At 44.1% G+C, this 26660-nt stretch overlaps 1 protein-coding gene across 1 annotated transcript in view; it reads left to right on the forward strand.

The window, feature by feature from the left end:
- ABCC2 (ATP binding cassette subfamily C member 2) overlaps positions 1-26660 on the forward strand; it is a 75665-nt gene that overhangs the window by 17419 nt on the left and 31586 nt on the right. The window contains exons 3-16 of the mRNA XM_061403088.1: positions 1160-1285; positions 3039-3173; positions 3640-3747; positions 4161-4216; positions 5419-5653; positions 7560-7723; positions 8523-8700; positions 13642-13896; positions 15003-15068; positions 17277-17414; positions 17924-18070; positions 20527-20611; positions 21338-21404; positions 22821-22947. Of these exons, the coding sequence (XP_061259072.1) occupies positions 1160-1285; positions 3039-3173; positions 3640-3747; positions 4161-4216; positions 5419-5653; positions 7560-7723; positions 8523-8700; positions 13642-13896; positions 15003-15068; positions 17277-17414; positions 17924-18070; positions 20527-20611; positions 21338-21404; positions 22821-22947 (1887 nt within the window). The remainder of the gene's footprint in view (positions 1-1159; positions 1286-3038; positions 3174-3639; positions 3748-4160; positions 4217-5418; positions 5654-7559; positions 7724-8522; positions 8701-13641; positions 13897-15002; positions 15069-17276; positions 17415-17923; positions 18071-20526; positions 20612-21337; positions 21405-22820; positions 22948-26660) is intronic.

Below are 26660 nucleotides of genomic sequence, written 5' to 3' on the forward strand. Positions count from 1 at the left end.
GGCTCAATCCCTGGTCTGGGGAGATTCTATACACTGAGGAGCAACTAAGTCCGTGCACCACAGTTTCCAAGCCTGTGCATCACAGCTACTGAGCCCATGTGCTGTAACCACTGAAGCTTGTGCCCCTAGAGCTCATGCTCCACTGCAAGAGAAGCCACTGCAATGAGAAGCCCCCACACCACAACTGGAGAAAGCCTGCAGTAAGGAAAACCCAGTACAGCCAGAAATAAAATAATAAAAGTCCTCCTTCCAATATATGCAACGTGGGTTTGATCCCTGGTCAGGGAACTAAGATCCCACATACAGCAGGGCGACTAAGCCTGTGAGCTGCTACTACTGAGCCCACACACCTCAACTAGAGAGAAGCCCTCACACCGCAATGAAGATCTAATACTGCAACTAAGACCTGAGACATCCAAAAATGAATCTTAAAAATGTCACACTCAACATTCCTTAACTTATCATAGCTTACTTTGAACTTTATCCCTTTGCTTGAACTCTGTATATTAATTGCAGAAATATTTGTTATCTTAATCACTGTTTATCATTTTTATTGAGCTATAGTTGATATACAATGTTATATAAATTATAGATGTACAATATGATTCACAGTTTTAAAGGTTATACCCCATTTATTGTTATAAAACATTGGCATATTCCCTGTGTTATATAATATATCCTTGTAGCTTACTTTATACCTAAGAGTTTGTACCTCTTAATTCCCTACCCCTCTTCTCTCTCCCCACTGGTAACCAATAATTTGTTCTCTATATCTGTGAGTCTGCTTCTTTTTTGATAACAGAAAAGAATGTAATATAAAAATTCACTAGTTTGATGTATTTTTTAGATTCTACATATAAGTGATACCATATAGCTATTTCTTTAACTTATTTCACTAAGCATGGTCCTTGCCAAGTCTATCCACATTGCTGAAAAGGGCAAATTTTCATTCTTTTGATGGCTGAGTAGTATTCTAGTGTGTGTGTGTGTGTGTGTGTGTGTGTGTGTGTATCAGTCACAACTTCTTTATGCGTTCATCTGATGATGGACACTTAGGTTGCTTCCATATCTTGCACTGTTTACCATTTTTGCCATCCGTTACTGGGAACCATTGTGTTCTAAAGAATATCCTCCTAACAGTGGTCTTTTGCCTTCTCAGGTGATTGTTGGCTTTCTTCTTATCCTGGCAGCCATAGATCTGGCTCTTGCGCTCACAGAAGACACTGGACAAGCCGCGGTTCCTGCTGTTAGATACACCAATCCAATCCTGTATCTGGTCACATGGGTAAGGCTAATCATCAGTTCTACCCTGTTTATCTTCTCATAGCCATCTAGCTGAAATTTGCTCTTGTGGAATGAGATTAAGTTCAATTTCATCTACGTTTTTCAAAGGACCTATGTAATAGGGTAAGACAAATTTTAGCTTTTCATTTGCTTTTAAACATGAGTTTATAATGCTTTCTTCTTAGAGTAAGTACTAGCTTTAATGACTAAGATATGTACGTTATGGCTTCATTTCTTGCCATCTAAGGATCACAGATGAAATCCAAATTTCTTGATCTAAAATAATTTCCTAAATGTTGTAAACATTGTTTTTAAATTGATTGGTGACTCTTAATCAACAGATTGCTGAGTCTAGAGCTGTTTGTATAGATTTGACAAACTTATGTCTTTTCTACAGGCATGGTTTTGGAGGTGGGAAGAGGGAGAGCTGTACAGTGTTGGAGAAAACTATTAAATTTACTACCATCATTTTGTTTTATTTATTTATTTGGCCACACCATGTGCCTTGTGGGATTCTAGTTCCCCAACCAGTGATGGAACCCAGATCCCTAGCAGTGAAAGTGCTGAGTCCTAACCACTGGACCACCAGGAAATTCCCATTATCATCATTTTAAAAGAGGAAGATATAACATAATTGTTCAGATTCCTAAACTATCTTGAAAAATCAGAATGCCTGGCAACTGTGGGCCGACATTCCCACAGGGCAAGTCAGCCAGGACTGAAGCAGCCGGTCACTTTAGACCAGGCTCAGTACGATCCTTCAACCTCACTTCACTTGGTAACATGGTGCGCCTGGTCCCTGTAGGTACTTTGTTTTGTTATGAAACAGAGAAAGGTCTAGGCAGCAGTGTACTGGAACGGACAGAGCTGACTGTGCCTCTCTTCCCAACCCCAAGTCTGGTGACGTGAGGCTGGAGATTGAAATCCACCATGACACTTGTATTTATACCATGGACATTCACACATGCCTCAAATTCATGCCTCTTGTTTTCAGAATGCCAGTTTATTAGCACAGCACTGGGTCTAGGAAAACAACATTTAATTCGTTATTGTTAAGTGAAATAATGTGAGGCAAAGTTTTTTTGTTGTTGTTGCTAATTGCTTAGTCTAGTATTATTAGAAAATATCATGATATAGATACCCTGCACCTATTCAGAATGTTCCTCCCCCATCTGATTGCTGTAGTGCCTAAAATTATTTTCTTGGTCTTTGGAAAGATTTTTCTGGCTCCCACAGTTACTCCATTTAGGGGGTGACCCTCTGTGTTTTTGGCTGACTCCCCACCCAAATGTGGTGAATAGAGATGGGATTCAGTTCAGTTCAGTCGCTCAGTCGTGTCTGACTCTTTGCGACCCCATAGACTGCAGCATGCCAGGCCTCCCTGTCCATCACCAACTCCCAGAGTTTACTCAAACTCATGTCCACTGAGTCAGTGATGCCATCCAACCAGCTCATCCTCTGTCGTCCCCTTCTCCCCCCACCTTCAATCTTTCCCAGCATCAGGGTCTTTTCCAACTAGTCAGTTCTTTGCATCAGAGATGGGATAGGGAAAGGGGATTCCAGAGAAAGCACCCGGGTCCTGAAAGAGAAAGTTGGGTGGTATCAGGGAGGAAATGGACTAGTTGGCATCAGATTAGTTACAACAGTCTCCCCCTTCAGGCTCCATTTCTCCCCCTGTTCTCTGACATCTCTCTTGCCTCTTGTCCTTGGATGGTGACACTGTTTTTCGAAACATGATGTAAATTTCTCTCTAGGTCCTGGTTTTACTGATCCAACACAGCAGGCGATGGTGTGTGCAGAAGGACTCTTGGTACCTGTCCTTATTCTGGATTCTCTCAATACTCTGTGGCACTTTCCAATTTCAGACTCTGATCCGGGCACTCTTAAAGGTAAGGAGGAGAGGGATGGTGCCATTAGAGGGTACTCCTGGGCAGCTTCTAAGTTGTAGTAAATGACATCAGGCAAATTGAGTTCCAGGGTAAAATTGTATTCAGGGGGTTTGATAACAGACTTTAATCATGAGCATTGATACATAGGGGCGGCTGCTGCTGCTGCTAAGTCGCTTCATTCGTGTCCGACTCTGTGCTACCCCATAGATGACAGCGCACCAGGCTCCCCTGTCCCTGGGATTCTCCAGACAAGAACACTGGAGCGGGTTGCCATTTCCTTCTCCAATGCATGAAAGTGAAAAGTGAAAGGGAAGTCGCTCAGTTGTGTCAGACTCTTAGCGACCCCATGGACTGCAACCTACCAGGCTCCTCCGCCCATGGGATTTTCCAGGCAATAGTACTGGAGTGGGATGCCATCACCTAATTCAGATAAAAGGCTTATTTTCTTTGTTTTTCTCCCGCATAGGACAGCAGTTCTAATCTGGCCTACTCCTGCGTGTACTTCATCTTCTACGCATTCCAGATCCTGGTCCTGATCCTTTCAGCATTTTCAGAAAAAGATGACTCATCAAAAGTGAGACTTGACATATGACCACCTCATATGTTGTTTAATTGGATGGTATCTTGACAAATGTAACTTTGAGATGTCAAGGTCTCATGAAGGTCCCACAAGCCCAGAATACAGTAATACAGACGATTTTGTGACATAAGAACACAAAGTGACTAGAATTTGGAGACATTAACTTTTATGTTGACCCACCAAGCTTCAGCACAGACAGTTAATTCATATATCTATGCCAAAAAGTCTGGTTATCATCCTACTGGTGACCTTAGCGTGTCCAAAAAAACATGTTAAACAGGCCACTTCAGTGTCATATCTAGTTTCTAGCACAGCATCCATTTAGAAACATCAATTTCTGATTTTAGAGTTCCATTGAATTCCTGTTTCTAATTGATTTACTTTCTGATTTTTTGTGTGTCTTGCAGAATCCTTCAACCACAGCTTCATTTTTGAGTAGTATCACCTTTAGTTGGTATGACAGGTAGGAAATGCCTGGAGTGTGGCTTGTCTCTATCCTTCATCCCTCAAATCTTCGTTTTAAAAGTACCTGCCGTGACCTCCATTTCTCCTCCACTTAGAGAATGTTGAAATATATAGATCAGTTTACTGCATTCCCTTCGCGGGGCAGATGGGGAAACTGAGAGGAAGGAGGCAATTTCTTTTTTTTTTTTTTTTGGTAGCCTGGAGTGGGGGAATTCCACGCACACTAAAAAAAAAAAAAGACAAGGAAAAGGAGGCAAGAGGACAGGAAAATGGAAATTTGGGGGCAAGGAGTGTGGCACAGACTTGGGTAAGGGATGAATAGCTGTCCTGGGCTGCCAGGAGATCCAGAGCAGCCATCTTGGCCTTTGTAGTTGCATGGACCCCTTGAGCAGCCTGGTAACACCCATGAATCCCTTCTCAGATAATGTTTTAAATGTGTACAATAAAAGACATGAAATTGTAAAGGGAAACAAATATACTGAAATGTAGTACCTAAGTAGTCTTTTAAAATCAAATCTGTGATATAGTAACACTTGTGCCTCTTTGTGAATGCATTAAATAACAAGACCCAGTGCTGGGGTTTAGTTTCACAGCAGTGATGAGTATACATGAGCCATGAAAACATCTGTGGTGTCTCCTGATAACAAAGGCTCAAGTACTCTGTTTTACAACTGTAGTTGGTTGACTACTTTCATATTAGAACTAGGAAAGGCTGCGTTTCAGTTAGAAGTGAATAGGAATAAAGATATAATTTGTTTTCCATCCATGTTCTTGAATCCCATGTTGAGAAGCCCTGATCTAGAGAGACAGTATAGAGGCGGCCTCTGGATCTGCTCATTTCCTTAAGGGCCTCTTGGAGTCCCCTCAAGGGATGCCAGGGCGGCAGAGAGGCAGCCAATATTTGAGGAGGAAGGAGCAGGATGTGGGTAGATGATGCTCTTTTGACTCTTCATCCAGTAGAATCCCTTCTCTTTCTCTTATTGTTTTCTCCCACCTTCAATCACCCCTACCTGCTCCCTTTTCTGCTCTCCCCACTCATCTTTCAAGTTCCCAGGGCTAGGAGCTGGGGTAGCAGGGTAAGGGAGAAGCCCCATTCTTCTGTCCCTCCATCCTGGAACTGGATGGTTTTGATAGAGGCAGAGAGGAGACCACCTCTGGCCCCTCTGCAGGGCCTCAGCCTGCGGCTCCCTCTTGTTCCAGCACTGTTCTGAAAGGCTTCAGGAAACCTCTGACACTCGAAGATATCTGGGATATTGAAGACGCGGCTAAAACAAAGGCACTAGTCAGCAGGTTTGAGAAGTACATGGCGGAAGAGCTACAGAAGGCCAGGCGGTCGTTCCAGAAACGGCAGAAGAAGAAATCCAAGCGGAACCCTGGAGCCAGCGTGAACGGCTTGGACAAGAACCAGAGTCAAAGCCAAGATGTCCTTGTCCTGGTAACTCTGCCATGAGTGTCTGTTCAAACGTCCTGCACGTCATTGGTGTCCTGGTGATGGTGATTCTGTCCTTACATTTTTACAGCACTTTACCCTTTGCCGTACATTTTATATTAGTAATATTCACAATACTATCACAGTACCTTAGAGATGGATGCTTGGGGTGTAATGTAGTACTGTTCTCTCTCCTTTGGGGTATATATGAAATTTTTCTCAATGTCTTTTTTAGCAGAAAAATAAAACAATACCTTAGCATTGCTAGAATTTGCATGTTGGTGGGATTTAGTGTTAGCTAATTAATTTTTTTATTCACTTGAAAATATTTATTGAGTACCACTATGCATTGGAGACCATTCTGGGCACAGATATAAAGAGTCCTGAAGAAGTCCTCATCTTTACAGAGCTAGAAAATAACTAATAAACCAATACATACGTTACCCTTTCAGAGCAGGAGGTGCTCTTAAGAAAACATGTTCATGTATTTGGAGTGAACTGCTTCCTTAGAGTAACAGGAGAAGCTTCAGAGGAGGTGATATTTGGGCAGAGATCCAAGCGATGAGAAGAGCCCATCAGAAGGAAGCGTGTTCCACTCACAGGGGGTGGGTTGTGAGGCTGAGAGGTGAACATGGTTGGTTTGTTTGGAAAGGAGAAAGAGAGTGCAGGAGCACGGAGAGAGAGGCTGAGTGTGCGGGGAGGTGAGTGCAGGAAAGTGGGAGGGTGCAAAGTGGTATGGACCCTCATGGGCCATGGTGAAGAGTCTGGATTTTAAGTCTGATGGAAAGCCAGGAGAAAGTTTTGAGCAGAGGAGTAATGCAATCAGATTTACATTTTTAAAAGTCCACTTGGGTAGCTGCCAGGAGAATGAATGATTGGGGTCGGGGCAGGGGCAGTGGAAGCTAAGATATAGGCTGAGGCAGTTGTTCAGGCAAAGAGACCGAAAAGATGGGAGCTCCGTGACAGCCATTATAAGAGGATGCCACTGAGCCTGAGAATCTGGAACTGGGGGCCTGGCAGGACAGGAAAAGGAAGTGTGGTGGGTGAGTGGTGGTGACACCCCACACAGTAGATTCCCAGGGTTGCTGAGACAAAGCACCACAAACTGCACGGCTTAAAACAACAGAAGTGTATTGTCTCTCAGCTCAGGAGGCCAAGAGTCTGAAGTCAAATCATCAGGAGAACCACGCTCCCTTCAAACCCTATATGGGAGAAAGCTTCTTTGTCTTCTCCACCTTCTGGGTTTGGCCAGCAGTCAGTCCTTGGTGTTCTGTGGCTTTTGGATGTGTTACCCCACTCTCCGCCTCTGTCATCACATGGCCTCTTCCCCTGCCCCATGTCTGTCTCTCTTCTTACAAGGACACCAGTCGTATTAGAGTAGGACCCATGATGCACTCTGATGACTTCATCCTAACTTGATTACATCTGCAAGGCCCTATTTCCAAACAAGGGCACAGTCTAAGGCACTGGGGTTTAGGACCCCAACATTCCTTTTGAGGGGGATTCTATTCAACCCGTAACATCCCACAATAACCTCAAGCAAGAAGAACGAAAAGTCTTCTAAGCATCTGAAATATATATTAATATATATGTTAGCATGTCCATGCCCTTCCCTCCCACAATGCCCCACAGGCCCCCCTCAGAGTCTGTTCTGTGTTTTTACATGCTATTTTCATCTGCTTTGTTGCCTGTTTTCCTAATCCAAAATAGATTCTAAGCATCAGTTAAGAGGTGAGAGGGGAACAGTGACAGCAGCTAAAAAGTTGGATGGGACCAGGCGGTGAAGAGAAGACTCAAACCTGTTCAGTGACGGCCACAGGGATCAGGGGCTAACGCTCGGGAGCTGGTCAGTGAAGACAAAGTCTTACACCATGCACTTCTACAAGCACTGCTTGTTTGGTTTTGTCCCTAGGAAGAAACTAAAAAGAAAAAAAAGAAGTCTGAGACCACAAAAGACTTTCCCAAGTCCTGGCTGGTGAAGGCGCTCTTCAAAACTTTCTACGTCATCCTCCTGAAATCATTCCTGCTGAAGGTGGTGTATGACATCCTCACGTTTCTGAATCCTCAGTTGCTGAAGTGAGTCCCCAGACCCTGGGCTATCTCTTTAGGACCTCCTCTGCCACTCTGCTTTTTGCTCCTTGTATATGCAGGCAGGAGCCTATTATTAAGTTCCTAATTTTAAAAAAATGCTCATAATTTTCTTGCACCTTACAGCATTGTGTTCACGAAAAGCACAAGGCACTTTTCAAGGTCTAAAATAAAGTCCTTTAGCCTTCCTCTTTCCCATATCCTTTTCCTCATAGGAAGCCAAGTACTTCTTAGGGGCATTTCTTAAACAGAATTGCTGTGAGCTGAGCTGTGTCCAAGAGGTGGGCCTCATACCCGAGGAGAGGCTTGTACGCAGTCTTTGTAGCCTCATTGCTCCCCAGTCATGCATTAAGTGGGCAGTTCCAGTTAATCATGACATGACTTCAGTCTGCCAGGATCCATGGAATACACTATCCTCCAGGGGAAACCCTTCTAACTCATGCTGGATATGTGTCCTAATTCCTTTCCAGGAATAAATCAACTTGCCACACATGGCTCCTTCTACCAGGGGGTAGGGAAAGAGAGGGTCAGAGAAAGCATGGCAGCGGCAGCTCTGTGGGGCATACAGTATCCTGTCTCACAGCTGTGGGTCATCAACCCTTAGGCCCTGCTGCTCATCTCCAAAGAGAGAGTGCTGGCATGGCTGTGGAGCTCAGTCTTCCAAGAGCATTGAACTGTAGTCACTTCAGTTACCTCCAGGGTAGGGCAGGGTAGCTGGCTGTGCACAGTGAGGGTAAGGAGCCCTCGGAGGCTTGATGTCAGCACTTACTTGGTTTTGCTCTGGCAGGTTGCTGATCGCCTTTGCAAATGACCGTGGAATCTATCTGTGGACTGGATATCTCTATTCAATTCTCCTCTTTTTCGTGGCCCTCATCCAGTCTTTCTGCCTTCAGTATTACTTTCAGCTGTGCTTTATGCTGGGCATGAAGGTGCGGACCACCATCATGGCTTCTGTATATAAGAAGGTATGTGGGGTATGCCAGGGATCACCAAAGAAAATCCCCTTAGTAAACATGACCCTTTGTTCCACGATTGAGGAAAACTTGATGGAGGTGATAACTGACCGCAACACTGAATTTTGGCTAACCATACAGCCTTCTTTAGACATTTCTTAGGAAATTAAAATGAAAAGTGTGTATATAGACAGAATATGTGTGTGTGGTGGGGGGTGGGTGGTGGTGGTGGAGTGTACCCTACCGCAGGGAAAAGCTGGCAAACTCTTCTCTGCCCAGGATCTGCCTTTCAGCCTTGAAGGCTGGCATACCATCTCTCTCTTTCTTCTCTCCACAAGCTGACAACACCTTAGGATAGAATGTGAAGTCAGAAAAGAAGCTGACCAAGGGCAGACTCTTAAAATTGCCAACATTTAAACCAAGTACTACGTGAAACTGGGCTCATGAGACCTGGTGTATCCATCTCAAATCACAGTTTTACCATAGACTAGTATACTCTGTGGACCAGGGCTCCATCTCCCTGGACTGTCTTTTCCCTAGTGATTTCTTTTTCAGTCTTGAGTGGCAACCAACTCCTCATCTGCCTGATTCCTTTTTTGGATTTGTAAATATCATCACCCTCACTCCAATGATTAAATTCTGCAGACTTGGGAGCTTTTCCATTTCCTTAAGATGATTTTGCCCATCTTCCCTCTGACTTGTTGCTTTATTATTATTATTTTTCCTATTTTTATACATGCCACATGACATGTGGGATCTTAGTTCCCTGACCAGGGATCGAACCTATGCCCCTTCAGTGGGAGTGTGGTGTCTTAACCACTGGACTGCCAGGGAAGTCCCTGACACGTTCCTTTTAGTGTTTAATTTTCTCAGAGCAACTTTATTTCCCTCTGTCCTAGACACCAAGGTGAAGTCTCATTTTTTCCCTTAAGAATTGAAAATAGCCAAATATTGTTGTTCAGTTGCTAAGTCATGCGACTCCATGAACAGCAGCATACCAGGCTTCCCTGTCCTTCACCATCTCACAGAGTTTGCTCAAACTCATGTCCATTGAGTTGATGATGGCATCCAACCATCTCATCCTCTGTTGCCCCCTTCTTCTCTTGCCCTCAATCTTTCCCAGCATCAGGGTCTTTTCCACTGAGTCGGTTCTTCACATCAGGTGGCCAAAGTATTGGAGCTTCAACTTCAGCATCAGTCCTTCCAATGAATATTCAGGGTTGATTTCCTTTAGGATTCACTTGTTTGATCTCCTTGTTGTTCAAGGGACTCTCACGAGTCTTTTCCAGCACCACAGTTCAAAACCATTAGTTCTTTGGTGCTCAGCCTTGTTTATGATCCAACTCTCATATCCGTACATAACTACTGGAAAAACCACAGCTTTGACTAGACGGACCTTTGTTGGCAAAGTAACATCTCTGCTTTTTAATACGCTATCTAGGTTTCTCATAGCTTTTCTTCCAAGGAGCAAGTGTTTTTAATTTTGTGACTGCAGTCACCATGTGCAGTGATTTTGGGGCCCAAGAAAATGAAATCTGTCACTGTTTGCACTTTTTCGCCATCTATTTGCTATGAAGTGATGGGACTAGATGCCATGGTCTTTGTTTTTTGAATATTGAGTTTTAAGCCAGTTTTTTCAGTCCTTTTTCACCTTCACCGAGAGGTTCTTTAGTTCCTCTTCGCTTTCAGCCATTAGTGTAGTCATTTGCATATCTGAGGTTGCTGATATTTTTCCCAGTAATCTAGATTTCAGCTTGTGCTTCATCCAGCCCAGCATTTCACATGATGTACTCTGCATAGAAGTTAGATAAGCAGGGTGACAATATACAGCCTTGAAGTACTCCTTTCCCAATTTGGAACCAGTTCATTTTCCCAGGTCTAGTTCTAACTGTAGCTTCTTGACCTGCAAACAGGTTTTGCAGGAGGCAGGTAAGGTGGTCTGGTATTCCCATCTCTTTAAGAATTTCCCACAGTTTGTTATGATCCACAGTCAAGGCTTTTTAGTGTAGTCAATGAAGCAAAAGTAGATTTTTTTTTTTAATTCCCTTGCTTTTTTGATAATCCAGTGGATGTTGGCAATTTGATCTCTGGTTCCTCTGCCTTTTCTAAATCCAGCTTGTACATCTGCAATTTCCCAGTTCACATATTGTTGATGCCTAGCTTGAAGATTTTGAGCATTACCTTACTAGCATGTGAGATGAGTGCAATTTGCTATAGTTTGAACATTCTTTGGTGTTTTCCTTCTTCAGGATTTTGAAAACTGACCTTTTCCAGTCTTGTGGCCACTGCTGAGTTTTCCAAATTTGCTGGCATATTGAGTGTAGCACTTTCACAGCATCATATTTTAGGATTTGAAATAGTTAAGCTGGAATTCCATCACCTCCACTGCCTAATGCTTCTTAAGGTCCACTTGATTTCATATTCCAGGATGTCTGGCTCTAGGTGAATGACCACACCATCATGGTTATCCAGTTCATTAAGACCTTTTTCTTCTGTGTCTTCTTGCCACCTCTTTTTAATCTCTTCTACTTCTATTAGGTCCTTGCCATTTCTGTCCTTTATTGTGCTCATCTTTTCATGAAATGTTCCCTTGGTATATCTAATTTTCTTAAAGAGACTTTTAGTCTTTCCCATTCTATTGTTTTCCTCTATTTCTTTACATTGTTCACTTAAGAAGACTTTCTTATCTCTCCTTGCTATTCTCTGGAACTCTGCATTCAGTTGGGTATATCTTTCTCCTTCACTTTCCTTCTTTTCTCAGCTATTTGTAAGGCCTCCTCAGACAACCACTTTGCCTTCTTGCATTTCTTTCTTGGGGATGGTTTCAGTTCACCAGCTCCTGTACAGTGGTACAAATCTCTGTCCATAGTTCTTCAGGCACTCTGTCTACCAGATCTAGTCCCTTGAGTTCCCTTAATAATTGAAACTAATCAAGTAAACTTCAGCTTAAAAAATAAATGAAAAGAAAGAAATGGAAATAGAGTAGTGACTCTAAGCCTGAGGAGAAAATTCATCCAGAAGGAGATGATACTTTTGATAGCTCAGAACATCAAACAGTTGCCTCCTCTTCCTTTTTTCATCCACCACTGAAGTGTTCCATCATGGTGATTTCTCTGTTAAAGTTCCTGGCTTTCTCCTTTGCCTTCTTCTTCTAAAACTCCAAGATGACTTTTGTCTTTCCTGAGTAGATACTGACTAGACGAGAGACCCAGAGAGGTGATCCAGATGTCTTTAGATCAGAAGTCTGGTCAAGTTCTTTGAACCCCTAAATAGCCTCACACTGGAATTTGTCTTCTACAAAATTTTTAATCCCTTTATTCCTTGTGGAGTAACTGTTTCTGTTGGTTTGCAGGATATGAGGTCACTACCCAGGCTGTCTCAGATATATCTATGAATGTACACTTTTACAATTGTGACAATTCATTCCTGCCTCTTTGATTCTTAATATAGTCCAAGTTTTGCAATTGTCACAATTCATACAAAATGTGTAAAATAGAGCCTTTAATGAGACCCCCATTCAAATAAATATTCTCCTAAAGTGGAATTTAAAATTGACTACTTTATGTTTAGATTATACTTCATTTATGAAATGTTATGAAACATATTTTACATCCATCACCAGTTCATAGCTCTGCGAAGTAACTGCATCATCCCTGTTCTAGAGAGAAGTAGGGCTTAGATCACTTTAATGGCTAGAATCACATAGATAGGCCCTGACTCCTGACAAGGGCTATTGGGACTATATTCTTGACTTTTTCACTGTATTGAGATTTATTGAGAAAAGAAAAGTATTGCAATTACCTTGTAGGGTAGTTAGATAATACTTTTTTCTTTTACTTTTCAATACCAAAGGGGAGGCATAGCAGTGGACTGATTTCTCTAGCACCTTGGTGGCCCAACGTTTTGGGAAATTTACTTCTTTTTACTGTACAACAAAGCATCCTGATATATTCTAAAGACTGCATTAATGGATGAAGATGACAGTAGAGCTTTTAGGAGGAGACTGAAGGTGGTATCTAGGGCCACTCATAGCCCATACACTGCCTTGTGGGAATTAAGCTTTCCTTCCTTTGGAAAGATGTGGGCCACACCAAAGGGTTGCTTGGTGAGCATAGTGCCAGCTGGTTTCATGCAGCTACCCCCTCGGCCCCCAGCCTCTTGTCTGGGAGCATTTGTACAAGACACTGCCATAAGTCATTGACTGTGGGTCTCAGTCTTCTCATCTCTCTGAAATGATGGTTCATGATGCAAGATTCAGGCATTTAGATAGTGTCCTCAAATTTCCTGACAATAAACAAGTCATTTTGCTTCCAGTATGTGAGCCCCATAGTTTTCCCCTCCATTCTAAGGTCTCTGTCCTTCTTGGGAATGGCTGCAGCCTCCTCACAGTATGGCTCCGACATTGCCCCGTTAAAGTCTGCAGGGCCAGAGTCCGTACAGGCTCCCTCCCTTCATTCCTCTGTTCCTCCCATCCTTCAGTATGTGATTTCCCCACTGTGTGCAGGTAGTGAATTGGACAGAGGCAGCCCTTGTCCTTAGAGTTTTCTACTGGTGGAGAAATAGGAAAACACAATTAGAGTTCCGTGTGATGAATGTAGTGGCAGAGATAAGCATTGGGGAATTCACAGAGGTATCTAACCCAAACTTGGGAGTCAGGGAAGGCTTCTCAGCAGTTCCACCTAAGCTTACACTAAGGGATAAATAGGAGTTTTCCGGGTAAGACAAGTGTGTGGGGGGGAGCGGGTGTTGGGGAAGGTAGATATAGCAGGAAAGACTGGTCAAGAATGAGAGAACACTGTTAAGATTTAGCAGCTGGAAGATCACAGCCCCTTGGAAGTTATGTCCATATGGAGCCCATCCTTCTACTGTCTCTCGCTGCCTTCCTGAATCCCCTCTCACTTCCCAGTCTCCTTGGCTTTGTCCATGCGTCTCAATTCCAATCTTTATTTTCAGGCGCTGACTGTCTCCAACCGGGCCAGGAAGCAGTACACCATTGGAGAAACAGTGAACCTCATGTCTGTGGACGCCCAGAAGCTCATGGATGTGACCAACTTCATCCACCTGCTGTGGTCAAATGTCCTACAGATTGCCTTGGCCATCTACTTCCTGTGGGCAGAGTTGGGACCCTCGGTCTTAGCAGGTGTTGGGGTGATGGTGATCCTAATCCCAATTAATGGAGTACTCGCCACCAGGAATAGGGCTATTCAGGTAAAGAAACAGTCACTGGGGATATGTACATGTTCTTCAAAGTCTAAAGTTTTCTTACTTAATTCTGACTGGTGATTGGAGTTTGGGCAAGGTAAGGCTCACAGGAGACTTGCCACTGTCCCAAACGAACTTGGCTTTGTCTTCCCCTTCCATCTTCTGACCACTTTTAGGGTTCATATTTCCTGTCTTCATTCATGTCCCTAATTGGAGAGAGAAGAGCTGCCCAGGGACCCTGCATATAACGTTTACACCCTGCTATGCTGGGCTGTTCTTAAAAAGTAATTATGACCCTGGTTCTCTATCATAGCATTATAAACCAGCCACACAGAGCCGTCACAAGAGCAAACCAGACTTTATGCCTAAATCCTGGCAATCGACCTTGTTCCCACCAGTTAGCAGAGCTCTCTGTGGACAGTCCTTATCTCTGCCAGAAATCATATTCTGGATGGGTGAACTTGATGGTATATGTGACTTAGTCATTCATTCGTTTTGCATTCACTGAGTTACAAATATTGGCCAAAAATTCATTTGGGTTTTTCCTAATGCGGAAAAACCTGAATGAACTTTTTGGCCAACTCAATATTTTAAAAATGCTTATTGCGCACCCTATTTCTGGGGGAACATGGCAGCAAATTAGACAAGGCAGCAAATTAGACAAGGCTTTTGCTCTCATGAAACTTACATTCTGCTTGGGGTGGAGATTCAGGCCATAAATAAGTAAAAACAAAGAAGGAAAATGTCAGTAGTACTATGCAGGGAATTAAACAGGGTGATGTGATCGTAGGGAGTGGTTTTAGGTCCTGGGGTCAGGAAAGGCCTCTGAGGAGGAGACATTGAGCTGAACTCTGGAACCTGAGGGTGAGGGAGGAAGACTTGGGTAAAACCTGGGACGAGGGCACAGTCAGGCCAACACTGTTCAGGCCCAGAAGGGTGGTGAGCGTGGCAGGAGCAGGGAGAGCGAGCAGGAGAGCGCAAGAGACACAGCCCGTCACTGGGCACCTCAAGTTCTCACCGAGCAACAGCCGCAAGTGCCACTGAGATTTAGCATCTGAAGCAAACCTGGACCCGCTCACGTGGATGTTTGTTCTGTTATTCTTTCCCGGCAGGTTAAAAATATGAAGAATAAAGACAGCCGTTTAAAGATCATGAATGAGATTCTCAGTGGGATCAAGGTGAGAAGCTGAGCGTGGGTGGCTCTCTGGGCATGGTAACAGCCACGGTAGCCTCTTGGCCTTAACAACATGTTGAGGTTGTGGACTCCTGCTTCTGAGCCTGGGGTGTGTCCCACGACTCCTGATCCATCCAGCCACAAGTCTCCTGTTTCTTCTGCTACTCCTCTCAGGCCTTCTTTTGATTATGATTTCTATTTATGTATGTTAAATAGTTTGTTTCGTTCTTATATTTTACTATAAAGGTTGTCTGATGTGGACAAAAGTAGACAGAATACTATAACGAACCCCCATGGACTTGCCACCCAGGTCCAGCAATTATCAGCAGGACCTAACCTGTTTCATCTACATCCCCGCTCCCCACTTCATGCCCCGCTAGATTATTCAAAAGCAAATCCCAGATATTTTGTCATTTCACTGGTAAACACTTTGTATGTATTTCTAAAAGAATGACTTTAACGTAACCACAATACCAATAGCATACCTAGAAACAAGTCCTTCTTTGATACCATTAAATTTCCCCAATTGCCTCATACAAGCCTTTTTTTATTTTATTTTTTTTACTGTTGGTTAGTTTGAATAAGGATCCAAAAACTGTCCACGTGTTGCATTCAGTCAATAGCACTTTTAATCTACAATAGCCCCTTGCCTGCCCCCTTCCTGGTCATTTGATAGAAGAGCTTGTCTTGTTTCCTATGCTTGCTTGTAAACTGGTGGTTAAATATAGAAACTTGAATAGATTTAGGTTTATTTGGTTTTTGTTTTTGTTTGGGATGGGGTTGGAGGGCAAGGGGTTGGGCAGTGCTGTGTGCTTCCCAACTTAGTGATGGTGAGTGTTTATGGGGTCCAGGCATCATCAGCCTGATTCACCCTTTATTGTTCTTTCACCAAGAGCAGTGATTTGTGGCCCTGGCAGCACATTTCAGTCTCCTGGGAGATTTGTAAAACCCACTGAGGTTTGGGCCTTACTTCAAACCATCTAAATTGAACTCTTGGTGGGGGGGGAGGGGTGAGACCCAGGCGTGTATATATTTTAAAAGCTCCCTAAGTGATTCCAATATGCAGCCAAGGTTGAAAACCACTGTCATAAAGATTTTAGCAGCCGCTGTTGATCACTGCCTTGTCCTATTATTTCATTTCCAAAGGGTGATGTTTTAATTCCTTTGTTCCTTTGGCATTGCTCAGCGGGAATTCTGTAATGAAGAATGATTTTTAATCAACTAGTTGGTTACTCTAAAATAAAGGACAAGTAGGATAAATACACACTTCTGTCCTCTATTTACTAGCTTTCAAAATAATGCATTTCATCAAATTCTTTTTTAATCTAGACATTTTTTGAATTCATAGACTTTTTTTTTTTTACTTTTTATTTTGTATTAGGGCACAGCCAATTAACAATGTTGTGACAGCTTCAGGTGAAGGGACTCAGACATATATGTACATGTATCTGTTCTCCTCCAAACCTCCCTCCCATCCAGGCTGCCACATAACATTGAGCAGAGTTTGGCTGAATTAATGGACTTTAATATTACCCTAAACCTCTTGAAAATGAAAAGAGGCCCCTTTGAACATCTGATTTTTCTGCACACAGAGCTCTGATATGCCTTACTGCCAATGTGGCAAAATGAGAAGATAGACCTGATTTTGAGTCTTAGCTCTTACCACTCACTAGATGGTGACTTTGGGCATCTAAGTCACTCTAAGTGACTAAGTCACTCTCAACCTGTTTCCTTATTGTTAAAATGGATACAATAATTCTGAAAGAGTAAGAAGCTACTTCTTCCTGGTTTGCCCAGAACTTTCCGGGTTTAGCACTGAAAGCCCCGAGTCCTGGGCAACCCCCTTTAGTGCCAGGCAAAGTTTGTCACGCTTAGGATTAAGTAAGACAGAGTACATAAAATGTTGTGTACCTTGTAAGTTGTCAACAACTGCAAGCTGCCTTTCTGTTGTTGTTGTTCAGTCACTAGGTCATGTCTGACTCTTTGTGACCCCATGAACTGCAACACACCAGGCTTCCTTGTCCTTCACTATCTCCTGGAGTTTGCTCAAATTCATGTCCATTGAGTCAGTTACCTTTCTGTAATCACCCTTTATAAGCTGAATTTGTACCTCCCCAGTTTGGGGGAGTGTTTCCTAAAACCTGTGTGTGGGGGGTTGCACCTGATTTCCTACTGGGGCAACAGTGTAAGCTGTACTCTTCTCTATTATTAGATCCTGAAGTATTTTGCCTGGGAACCTTCATTCCAAAACCAAGTCCACAACCTTCGGAAGAAAGAGCTCAGGAACCTGCTGAGATTTGGGCAGTTGCAGTCTGCGATAATGTTTCTCTTATACTTGACTCCTGTGCTGGTGAGTGACAGGAGTCAGTGGGCGGGGTCAGCTTCCTGGAGAGAAAGGTCTGTTTAGATAGATGAGAGGTGCCTGCACCTCTAGGCCTGACCCTGAAACCCAAGGAACTCTGACCCACTCCTTAAGTCGTCATGCTGTCCTTCCTACCTCTCGGCCCCTAGATCTAGTTTCACCCTTAGAAACAGTTTGATTACCTGGCTGCCTGGAGTAACTACAGGGGATTCAACATGAATGTGGTATCTAGGCATGGTCTGCATGGGAAGGCTTCTCATCTGTAGGAGAAGGAATGCTGATCATAGGAGCCAGGATTCTCGAGCTCTGGTCCTAGCAATGCCATTAGTTGACTTTGTGACCTCAGGCAAGATAGTTGCTCCTCTTCTGGGCTCAGATTTCTCTGTAACATGAAAGGTTGAGATAATCCCTAAGACTCCTTCAGCTCTGATACAGTACTTGGAACACGGCTGCCTGACCGCTTTTGGGATAGGTCACTGACGGCTCTTCTTCTCCAGGTGTCTGTGATCACATTTTCTGTTTACGTCTTGGTGGACAGCAGTAATGTTCTGGATGCACAAAAGGCCTTTACCTCCATCACCCTCTTCAATATCCTGCGCTTCCCCATGAGCATGCTCCCCATGCTAATCTCCTCCATGCTCCAGGTGGGTAGGATCTCTCACTGCCAGCTGAGTGTGCTCAGTTGGGTCAGACTCTTTGTGACCCCATAGACTGTAGCCCACCAGGCTCCTCTATCAGTGGGATTTTCCAGGCAAGAATACTGGAGTGGGTTGCTGTTTCCTTCTAGCCCTGGTTAAAAACCTTAGATTCCAGAATGACTGGTATGTCCTATCTCATTTCCAAATTCTGCTGGTGAACCTTCACTTAGAGAGATTGGTTTGGTCTCTGGAAACCAACAGCATGATTTAGTAAAGTCTCTTAATAAGTTTTTTGAACCCCCGTTTTTCTGACTATAAACTGAGGATAACCATAACCAATCTCATACACCCACCAGGGAGACAAGGTTGTGAGAGTGTTTAGTGAGACTATGATGATTAGCTCTGCTCCTGGAACATTTCTAAGCCCTTTTCTTGGTTCAGTTTCCTCCATATATTTCCAGCACTCTTAGGGTATTTATAAAGCATTAGGGAAATATGGCACAAAAGGAGAGAAAAGGCTTCTCTCTCTCAATTAAAAAAAAAAACAATTGGCTACACCAAGTCTTAGTTTTTTGTTGCAGCATGCTAACTCTTAGTTGTGGCATGCAGATCTAGTTCCCTGACCAGGGATCAAACCTGGATCCCCTGCACTGGGAGCAGAGTCTTAGCCACTAGATCAGGGGACTTCCCTTTGTCCAAAGACTTCTCTTTGTGTGAAGCCACATGGTGATAAAACCAAATGCAATCTGGAAGCCTCAAGCTGTCAGAAAGCTAAGTTTGGAATCCAGTAGGCTTAATGGCACCCCACTCCAGTACTCTTGCCTGGAAAATCCCATGGATGGAGGAGCCTGGTAGGCTGCAGTCCATGGGGTCTCTCAGAGTCAGACATGACTGAGCGACTTCACTTTCACTTTTCACTTTAATGCATTGGAAAAGGAAATGGCAACCCACTCCAGTGTTCTTGCCTGGAGAATCCCAGGGGTGGGGGAGCCTGGTGGGCTGCCGTCCATGGGGTCACACAGAGTCGGACATGACTGAAGTGACTTAGCAGTAGCAGCAGCAGCAGGCTTAAGATGGTCCAGAGGGAGTGTCTGGGTCCTGAAAACTGAGCACAGTCACTGAGATGGACCAGGTACCAGACCTCAGGAGGATGTTCCCAGGGAGGTGGCAGACTGGCGAGGCAGCCAGGATGACAAAGTGTGGTGACCTGTGTTCATCCGGAGGTAACTGGCTTCAGAGAGTTCAGGCCCTAGGAAGGACCGGGGTTTAGGAGGAGCCCTTCTGGTCCTGGGGGGTGTTAAGAAGGCTGGTAGATCTGGCTGAGAAGGAAACAACATGCTCTTTTTTAGAGTCAGATGGTTTATCACATAGATAGCAAAAGCAGGATCAACAAAGGTGACAGGTCTCTGCAAAACAAAGGGGTAGATGAGCAGGCGAGTGGGCAGTGAAGCCCTCTACAGGAGCTGATCCACACCGCAGCCATGCAGTTCGAGAGCCCACAGTTGTGCTTCAAAGAGGGGGCGAGGCAGAAAGTGCAATGCCTGCTTAGCCACTCAGTCATGTCCGACTCTGTGAGTTTTTGAACTGTAGCCCACCAGGCTCCTCTGTCCGTGGGATTTTTCAGGCAAGAATATTGGAGCGGGTTGCTATTTCCTCCTCCAGGGGATATTCCCAATCCAGGGATCGAACCCACATCTCCTGTGTCTCCTACATTACAGGCAGATTCTTTACCTGCTGAGCCATCGGGGGAGTCCCCCAAAGTGCAGTACTTCCTCAGAACCCAGGTCGTGACAAGAAGCTGTCTCGTGACAGCCTGCCTGGAATGCAGGAAGTGAGAAACATCCTTGTAAATCCCCCCAAGTTCTCCTGTTCCAGGGGGACCACAGGGCATCCTGCCAGTGCTTAGGTCACCTGCAATTTAAACCTGGCCTAAGTGGGGATATGCCAGGTCACTATGGTTCCATGGCCACTTCCTCCACAGAGGGTCCCGGTAGTGATTCAGGACACTGCCTGGGTCATCAGAACATGGACTCAAAAAAGAATATGCCAGGGGCCCAGTTACCAGAATCAGACAGAAACTTCATCTTAGAAGGAGGCAGAAGACCATTTCTGGACCTAGGTACGAAGCCTGGAGACAGCAGAGTAGAATTAACCTCCCACCCACCCATACCATCACCACCACAATGAGTTTTCTGAGGGGCTAAAATAGAGCCTCTTAATTTTCCTGTGTTCAGAGTAGGGTGGCTCCTAGGGCTGAGATGTGGCTGAGTCAGGGGTAAGGGAGTTGGGGGGTGGGTAGGGAGCCAGAGACTCCAGCTGTGGTAAATTGCAAATCATGGGCAAGAAGCCTGGCAGGTTGACTGGTTGACTGTCTGCTTCCACATCCAAGGCTGATGACGAAGTCACACTCCTGGTCTCCTCGTGCTCATCATTGAACGTTGTTCCTCTGTGTCCTCCTCTAGGCCAGTGTTTCCACAGAGCGGCTAGAGAAGTACCTGGGAGGGGATGACTTGGACACATCTGCCATTCGACATGATTGCAATTCTGGTAAATGAATTTGGAAGTTGCTTCCCATATATATTCACGGTGCTGGCACCAGGACTTTGATACACAAGGGCAGAGCAGCAGCAAACTGAAGGAAAGGGAAAGCCAAGGGACTTATCTTGCATCTATATTTGCACTGATATTACTTAAATTTTGCCTTCATTTAGAACAGATTTCTTAGTCAGCTAGATTGCCAAGCAAAGTTGGGCCAGCTCTTTTGAGAATAAGTGGGGAATCCTGCAAAGGATCTTGAAAACGGAAGTCATGATGGAGCCAAGTATGTGGAATTGGGAAGGGAGGCTGCAGTGAAAGAACACACAGGTTCCAAAGGTTTAAGGATTGAGGGTCATTTGTAGCCAGAACAAGCCGTGGTTCTGGAATCCAGGGCAGGGGTGGCTGGGTTTATATATGGAAGTGGAATTTATACAAGAGACTAGGCAACAGAGGGCCTGGGAATGTAGCCTGGGAATGTACCCAGAGTGTCTGTAGATCAAGAATCTGAACTACCAACTGGCTTGGGACTCCTAAGTATATAAAGGACTTTGTATGCAGGCGACACTTGGTCTCACCCCTGGGGCTTTCATTTGCCTCTTGGCAGCTCAGGATTTAGCACCAGACAAAGGCAGGCTCTTCTGGAGGAAGGAACGAGGGACACATGAAAGCTGAGAAAAGACAGACAGACATGCGGGGACCTACATCTGACTTAAAGACAGGAATTTCTCTCAACAGATAAAGCTGTGCAGTTTTCTGAGGCGTCATTTACCTGGGACCATGATTTGGGTGTCACAATCCAAGAGTGAGTTGCCGCCTTTTCTTCTTGCTGTATTTTAAGATTCTCCTTGCTGGTCTTGTTATAGGGAAATTCCATGTAATGTAACACATGCGGAGACAAGCTGTGCACGTGTTCAGATACTAGCGCAGGTTAAACCCCTGGAGGGATGGACTGACTGCAGTCGCTGTGACTGCACCTGCCCCCTCCCCCCGCCCACCGCCGCTTTCCTCCTGGGGGACAGTACAGCTGAGAACCTGTGAAGACATGTGTTCTCCAGATTGTGGATGGAGTTAGTGCAGGCTGGCAGGTAGCCTAGGTCTCTGGATGTGCCAGAGGATACTCACGAGAACCTGAACGCAATTTAAGTTCATTTATTCACTGAAGAATAGTTATCATGAAGGACCTGCCTTCTTTGCCCAGAGGGGATGATGTGAGCTGCTTCTATAATCAACTTCAGATCTGGAATTTTTCATCTACATAACCCCTTCTCACATTCTGCCCTGTAGGTCACCCCCTGCCTTAAGCCAACCCTTTCTTGCCACACTGCTGCATGTAATGTGTTCCGTAAGCACTACGTGTGTGAACACCAGCTCCATCACTGAGCTCAGCACCACAGAGCATGCCAGGAGCCCGAGCAGGCCAGGCTTTTTCACAACTGAGTACACCTAGTGGTCTTCCTGCCACTTTCCACACTCTCTCTTGTTTCTCCATCCTCTAACATGGACCCTGGAGCTTGCCTCAGCATATGTCAGTCAGGCCAGAAGCCCTGAGCCCTCCTAACCTGAAAGCCTCAACTTTACAGAAGGAGAGTGGACGTAGCTCCCACTTTGCTAGTTGTATAAGTCTAGAAGGAGCCTAGCTGGATGGGCAGGTTCAGAAAGCCTGAGAACAAGTTCCTAATGTTCTAGGAACTCAAATATTAGACTAGAACAGAGAGGTTCCCGGAGCCTGGCCCAGTGTGGGCCCCTACCCAGCCACGCTCAGCCAAATCTCCAGGGAAGGGGGCAGGACATCTGTGCTCTCAGTGAGCATTTTATTGAATTGCTCTTCTCATTGAATAGTCGAGTTTGGGATGCATTACTCTGTTCCAGCCCCATTAGTTTAGAAATTGAGAGTCCAGGAGAAGTGAGACTCTAAGATCACACAGCTCAGCTGTGGCACAGTTGGGATTTCAACAAATAGGGTCTTGTTCAATGGTGCCACATAGTTCTGAAATTATTTTTCCATTGGAAACTGGCTTTTTGCACAAACAACTTATAAATTAAGCCTTACTCTCTAAAGTCTTAGAGGAAAAAAAAACCAAAAACATTAGAGGACTACTTTGAAACTTTGTATATCCAAGATATATTTTCCAATCTTGAAGGAAAATCTCCTTTGGCATCTGAGAAGTGGCAGGAACGTCTACCCTCCACTTCCTTCAAGTACACTTCTCTCTTTCAGTGTGAACTTGGACATTATGCCAGGCCAGCTGGTGGCTGTGGTGGGCACTGTGGGCTCTGGGAAATCTTCCTTGATGTCAGCCATGCTGGGAGAAATGGAAAATGTCCACGGGCACATCACGGTCAAGGTGAGAAGGAATGCCAAGGAGAAGACTTCTGACATCAGATGTGGGAAACACTAAGAGTGCTGCCTTCTCATGGGGACAAACAATTAGAATCTGATAACCGCTCCTGTCAGGCTGCTGTTGGTGGGGTCTCGGGGACATCTCGGAGACTTATAAACTGTACATTCTTTGCCCTACTCCACATATACTATCATATTCTGGAGTAGATTCTAAAAACCTGCACTTTTAATGAGCTCCCCAGGTGATTCTCACGTGCATACTGAAGTTTGAAAACTGTTGAAAGATGTCTTCTTTCAAAGTATAGGTAATTCTACTATAATCCACGTTTCTGAAAACCTCCTAATCTACAAAATTATAAAATAAAAATAAGAGGACTTAAAAATTTTTAAAAATTAAAAAAAAATAAGAGGACTTGGGGGAAAGAGCTGGAACAGATCATTAAAAACATATGTAGCCAGGCTACCAACAAAAACAATAAGAGCAATAACAATAAAAACAGTAGCATTGTAAAATCTCCACTGACTGTTGTACGCAGCTTCACAATTAGTTCTGGGCCTCTCACCTCTTCCTTTGAGAGCTGGATGTTGGAGGGCACTTTAACAGAGAGGAAATGTTTTCGTGGCATCTCCATCAGCACTCTTAGCTTCACCAGAGAGCTAAATTTGGGGGAAATCATAGGTACTTGGAATCATTTCACCAGCCACTACTTGCACCCAAAAGAGGCATGTCTGTAGATTTTTAGCTTTTCTTCTTAAGATCTTCATATATTGCTAAGCCATTCTTCTTCATTATAAAAAAATATGCCCATGATTACTTAACATTGACATGCCTGGAAAATTTTTAAGAGCCAACACTTCTTCCACGTTATACTGACATTTATTCCCTGATTTACTGATCATTAATGAGATAGTTTTCATACTGTTCATGAATGCTACAGGAGACCAGTGGAGAAATAACTCCAGAAAGAATGAAGGGAACAAGCCAAAGCAAAAACAATACCCAGTTGTGGATGTGACTGGTGACAGAAGCAAGGTCTGATGCTGTAAAGAGCAATATTACATAGGAACCTGGAATGTTAGGTCCATGAATCAAGACAAATTGGAAGTGGTCAAACAGATGGCAAGAGTGAACATTGACATTCTAGGAATCAGTGAACTAAAATGAACTGGAATGGGTGAATTTAACTCAGATGACCATTATATCTACTACTGTGGACAGGAATCCCTTAGAAGAAATGGAGCAGCCATCATGGTCAACAAAAGAATCCGAAATGCAGTACTTGGATGCAATCTCAAAAACAACAGAATGATCTCTGTTCGTTTCCAAGGCAAACCATTCAATATCACAGTAATCCAAGTCACTGCAGATGGTGACTACAGCCATGAAATTAAAAGACGCTTACTCCTTGGAAGGAAAGTTATGACCAACCTAGATAGCATATTCAAAAGCAGAGACATTACTTTGCCAACAAAGGTTTGTCTAGTCAAGGCTATGGTTGTTCCTGTGGTCGTGTATGGATGTGAGAGTTGGACTGTGAAGAAAGCTGAGTGCTGAAGAATTGATGCTTTTGAACTGTGGTGTTGGAGAAGACTCTTGAGAGTCCCTTGGACTGCAAGGAGATCCAACCAGTCCATTCTGAAGGAGATCAGCCCTGGGATTTCATTGGAAGGAATGATGCTAAAGCTGAAACTCCAGTACTTTGGCCACCTCATGCGAAGAGTTGACTCATTGGAAAAGACTCTGATGCTGGGAGGGATTGGGGGCAGGAGGAGAAGGGGACGACAGAGGATGAGATGGCTGGATGGCAACACTGACTCGATGGACATGAGTCTGAGTGAACTCCGGGAGTTGGTGATGGACAGGGAGGCCTGGCGTGCTGAGATTCATGGGGTCGCAAAGAGTCAGACATGACTGAGCGACTGATCTGACCTGATCTGATCTGATCTGATGCCCCAAACAGTAACGCTGAAGAAGCTGAAGTTGAATGGTTCTATGAAGACCTACAAGACCTTTTAGAACTAACACCCAAAAAAGATGTCCTTTTCATTATAGGGAACTGGAATGCAAAGTAGGAAGTCAAGAAACACCTGGAGTAACAGGCAAATTTGGCCTTGGAGTATGGAACAAAGCAGGGCAAAGGCTAATAGAGTTTTGCCAAGAGAACGCACTGGTCATAGCAAACACCCTCTTCCAACAACACAAGAGAAGACTCTACATTACCAGATGGTCAACACTGAAATCAGATTGATTATATTCTTTGCAGCCAAAGATGGAGAAGCTCTATACAGTCAGCAAAAACAAGACTGGGAGCTGACTGTGGCTCAGATCATGAATTCCTTATTGCCAAATTCAGACTTAAATTGAACAAAGTAGGGAAAACCACTAGACCATTCAGGTATGACCTAAATCAAATCCCTTATGATTATTCAGTGGAAGTGAGAAATAGATTTAAGGGGCTAGATCTGATAGTGTACCTGATGAACTATGGACGGAGGTTCATTGTACAGGAAACAGGGATCAAGACCATCCCCATGGAAAAGAAATGCAAAAAAACAAAATGGCTGTCTGAGGAGGCCTTACAAATACCTGTGAAAAGAAGAGAAGTGAAAAACAAAGGTGAAAAGAAAAGATATACCCATTTGAATGCAGAGTTCCAAAGAATACCAAGGAGAGATAAGAAAGCCTTCCTCAGCAATCAATGCAAAGAAATAGAGGAAAACAACAGAATGGGAAAGACTAGAGATCTCTTCAAGAAAATTAGAGATATCAAGGGAACATTTCATGCAAAGATGGGCTTGATAAAGGACAGAAATGGTATGGACTTAACAGAAGCAGAAGATATTAAGAGATGTCAAGAATACACAGAAGATAATCACGATGGTGTGGTCACTCACCTAGAGCCAGACATCCTGGAATGTGAAGTCAAGTGGGCATTAGAAAGCATCTCTATGAACAAAGCTAGTGGAAGTGATGGAATTCCAGTTGAGCTATTTCAAATCCTGAAGGATCATGCTGTGAAAGTGCTGCCAGCAATTTTGGAAAACTCAGCAGTGGCCACAGGACTGGAAAAGGTCAGTTTTCATTCCAATCCCAAAGAAAGGCAATGCCAAGGAATGCTCAAACTACCACATAATCGTACTCATCTCACATGCTAGTAAAGTAATGCTCAAAATTCTCCAAGCCAGGCTTCAGCAGTACGTGAACCGTGAACTTCCAGACGTTCAAGCTGGTTTTAGGAAAGGCAGAGGAACCAGAGATCAAATTGCCAACATCCGCTAGATCATGGAAAAAGCAAGAGAGTTCCAGAAAACCATCTCTTTCTGCTTTGTTGACTATGCCAAAGCCTTTGACTGTGTGGGTCACAATATACTTTGGAAAATTCTGAAAGAGATGGGAATACCAGACCACCTGACCTGCCTCGTGAGAAACCTGTATGCAGGTCAGGAAGCAACAGTTAGAACTGGACATGGAACAACAGACTGGTTCCAAATAGGAAAAGGAGTACGTCAAGGCTGTATATTGTCACCCTGCTTATTTAACTTATATGCAGAGTACATCATGAGAAATGCTGAGCTGGAAGAAGCACAAGCGGGAATCAAGATTTCCGGGAGAAATATCAATAACCTCAGATATGCACATGATAGCACCCTTATGGCAGAAAGTGAAGAGGAACTAAAAAGCCTCTTGATGAAAGTGAAAGAGGAGAGTGAAAAAGT

The sequence above is a fragment of the Bos javanicus genome, chromosome 26 (genome assembly GCF_032452875.1).
Source record: "Bos javanicus breed banteng chromosome 26, ARS-OSU_banteng_1.0, whole genome shotgun sequence".
In the NCBI taxonomy this organism is placed as follows: Eukaryota; Metazoa; Chordata; class Mammalia; order Artiodactyla; family Bovidae; genus Bos; species Bos javanicus.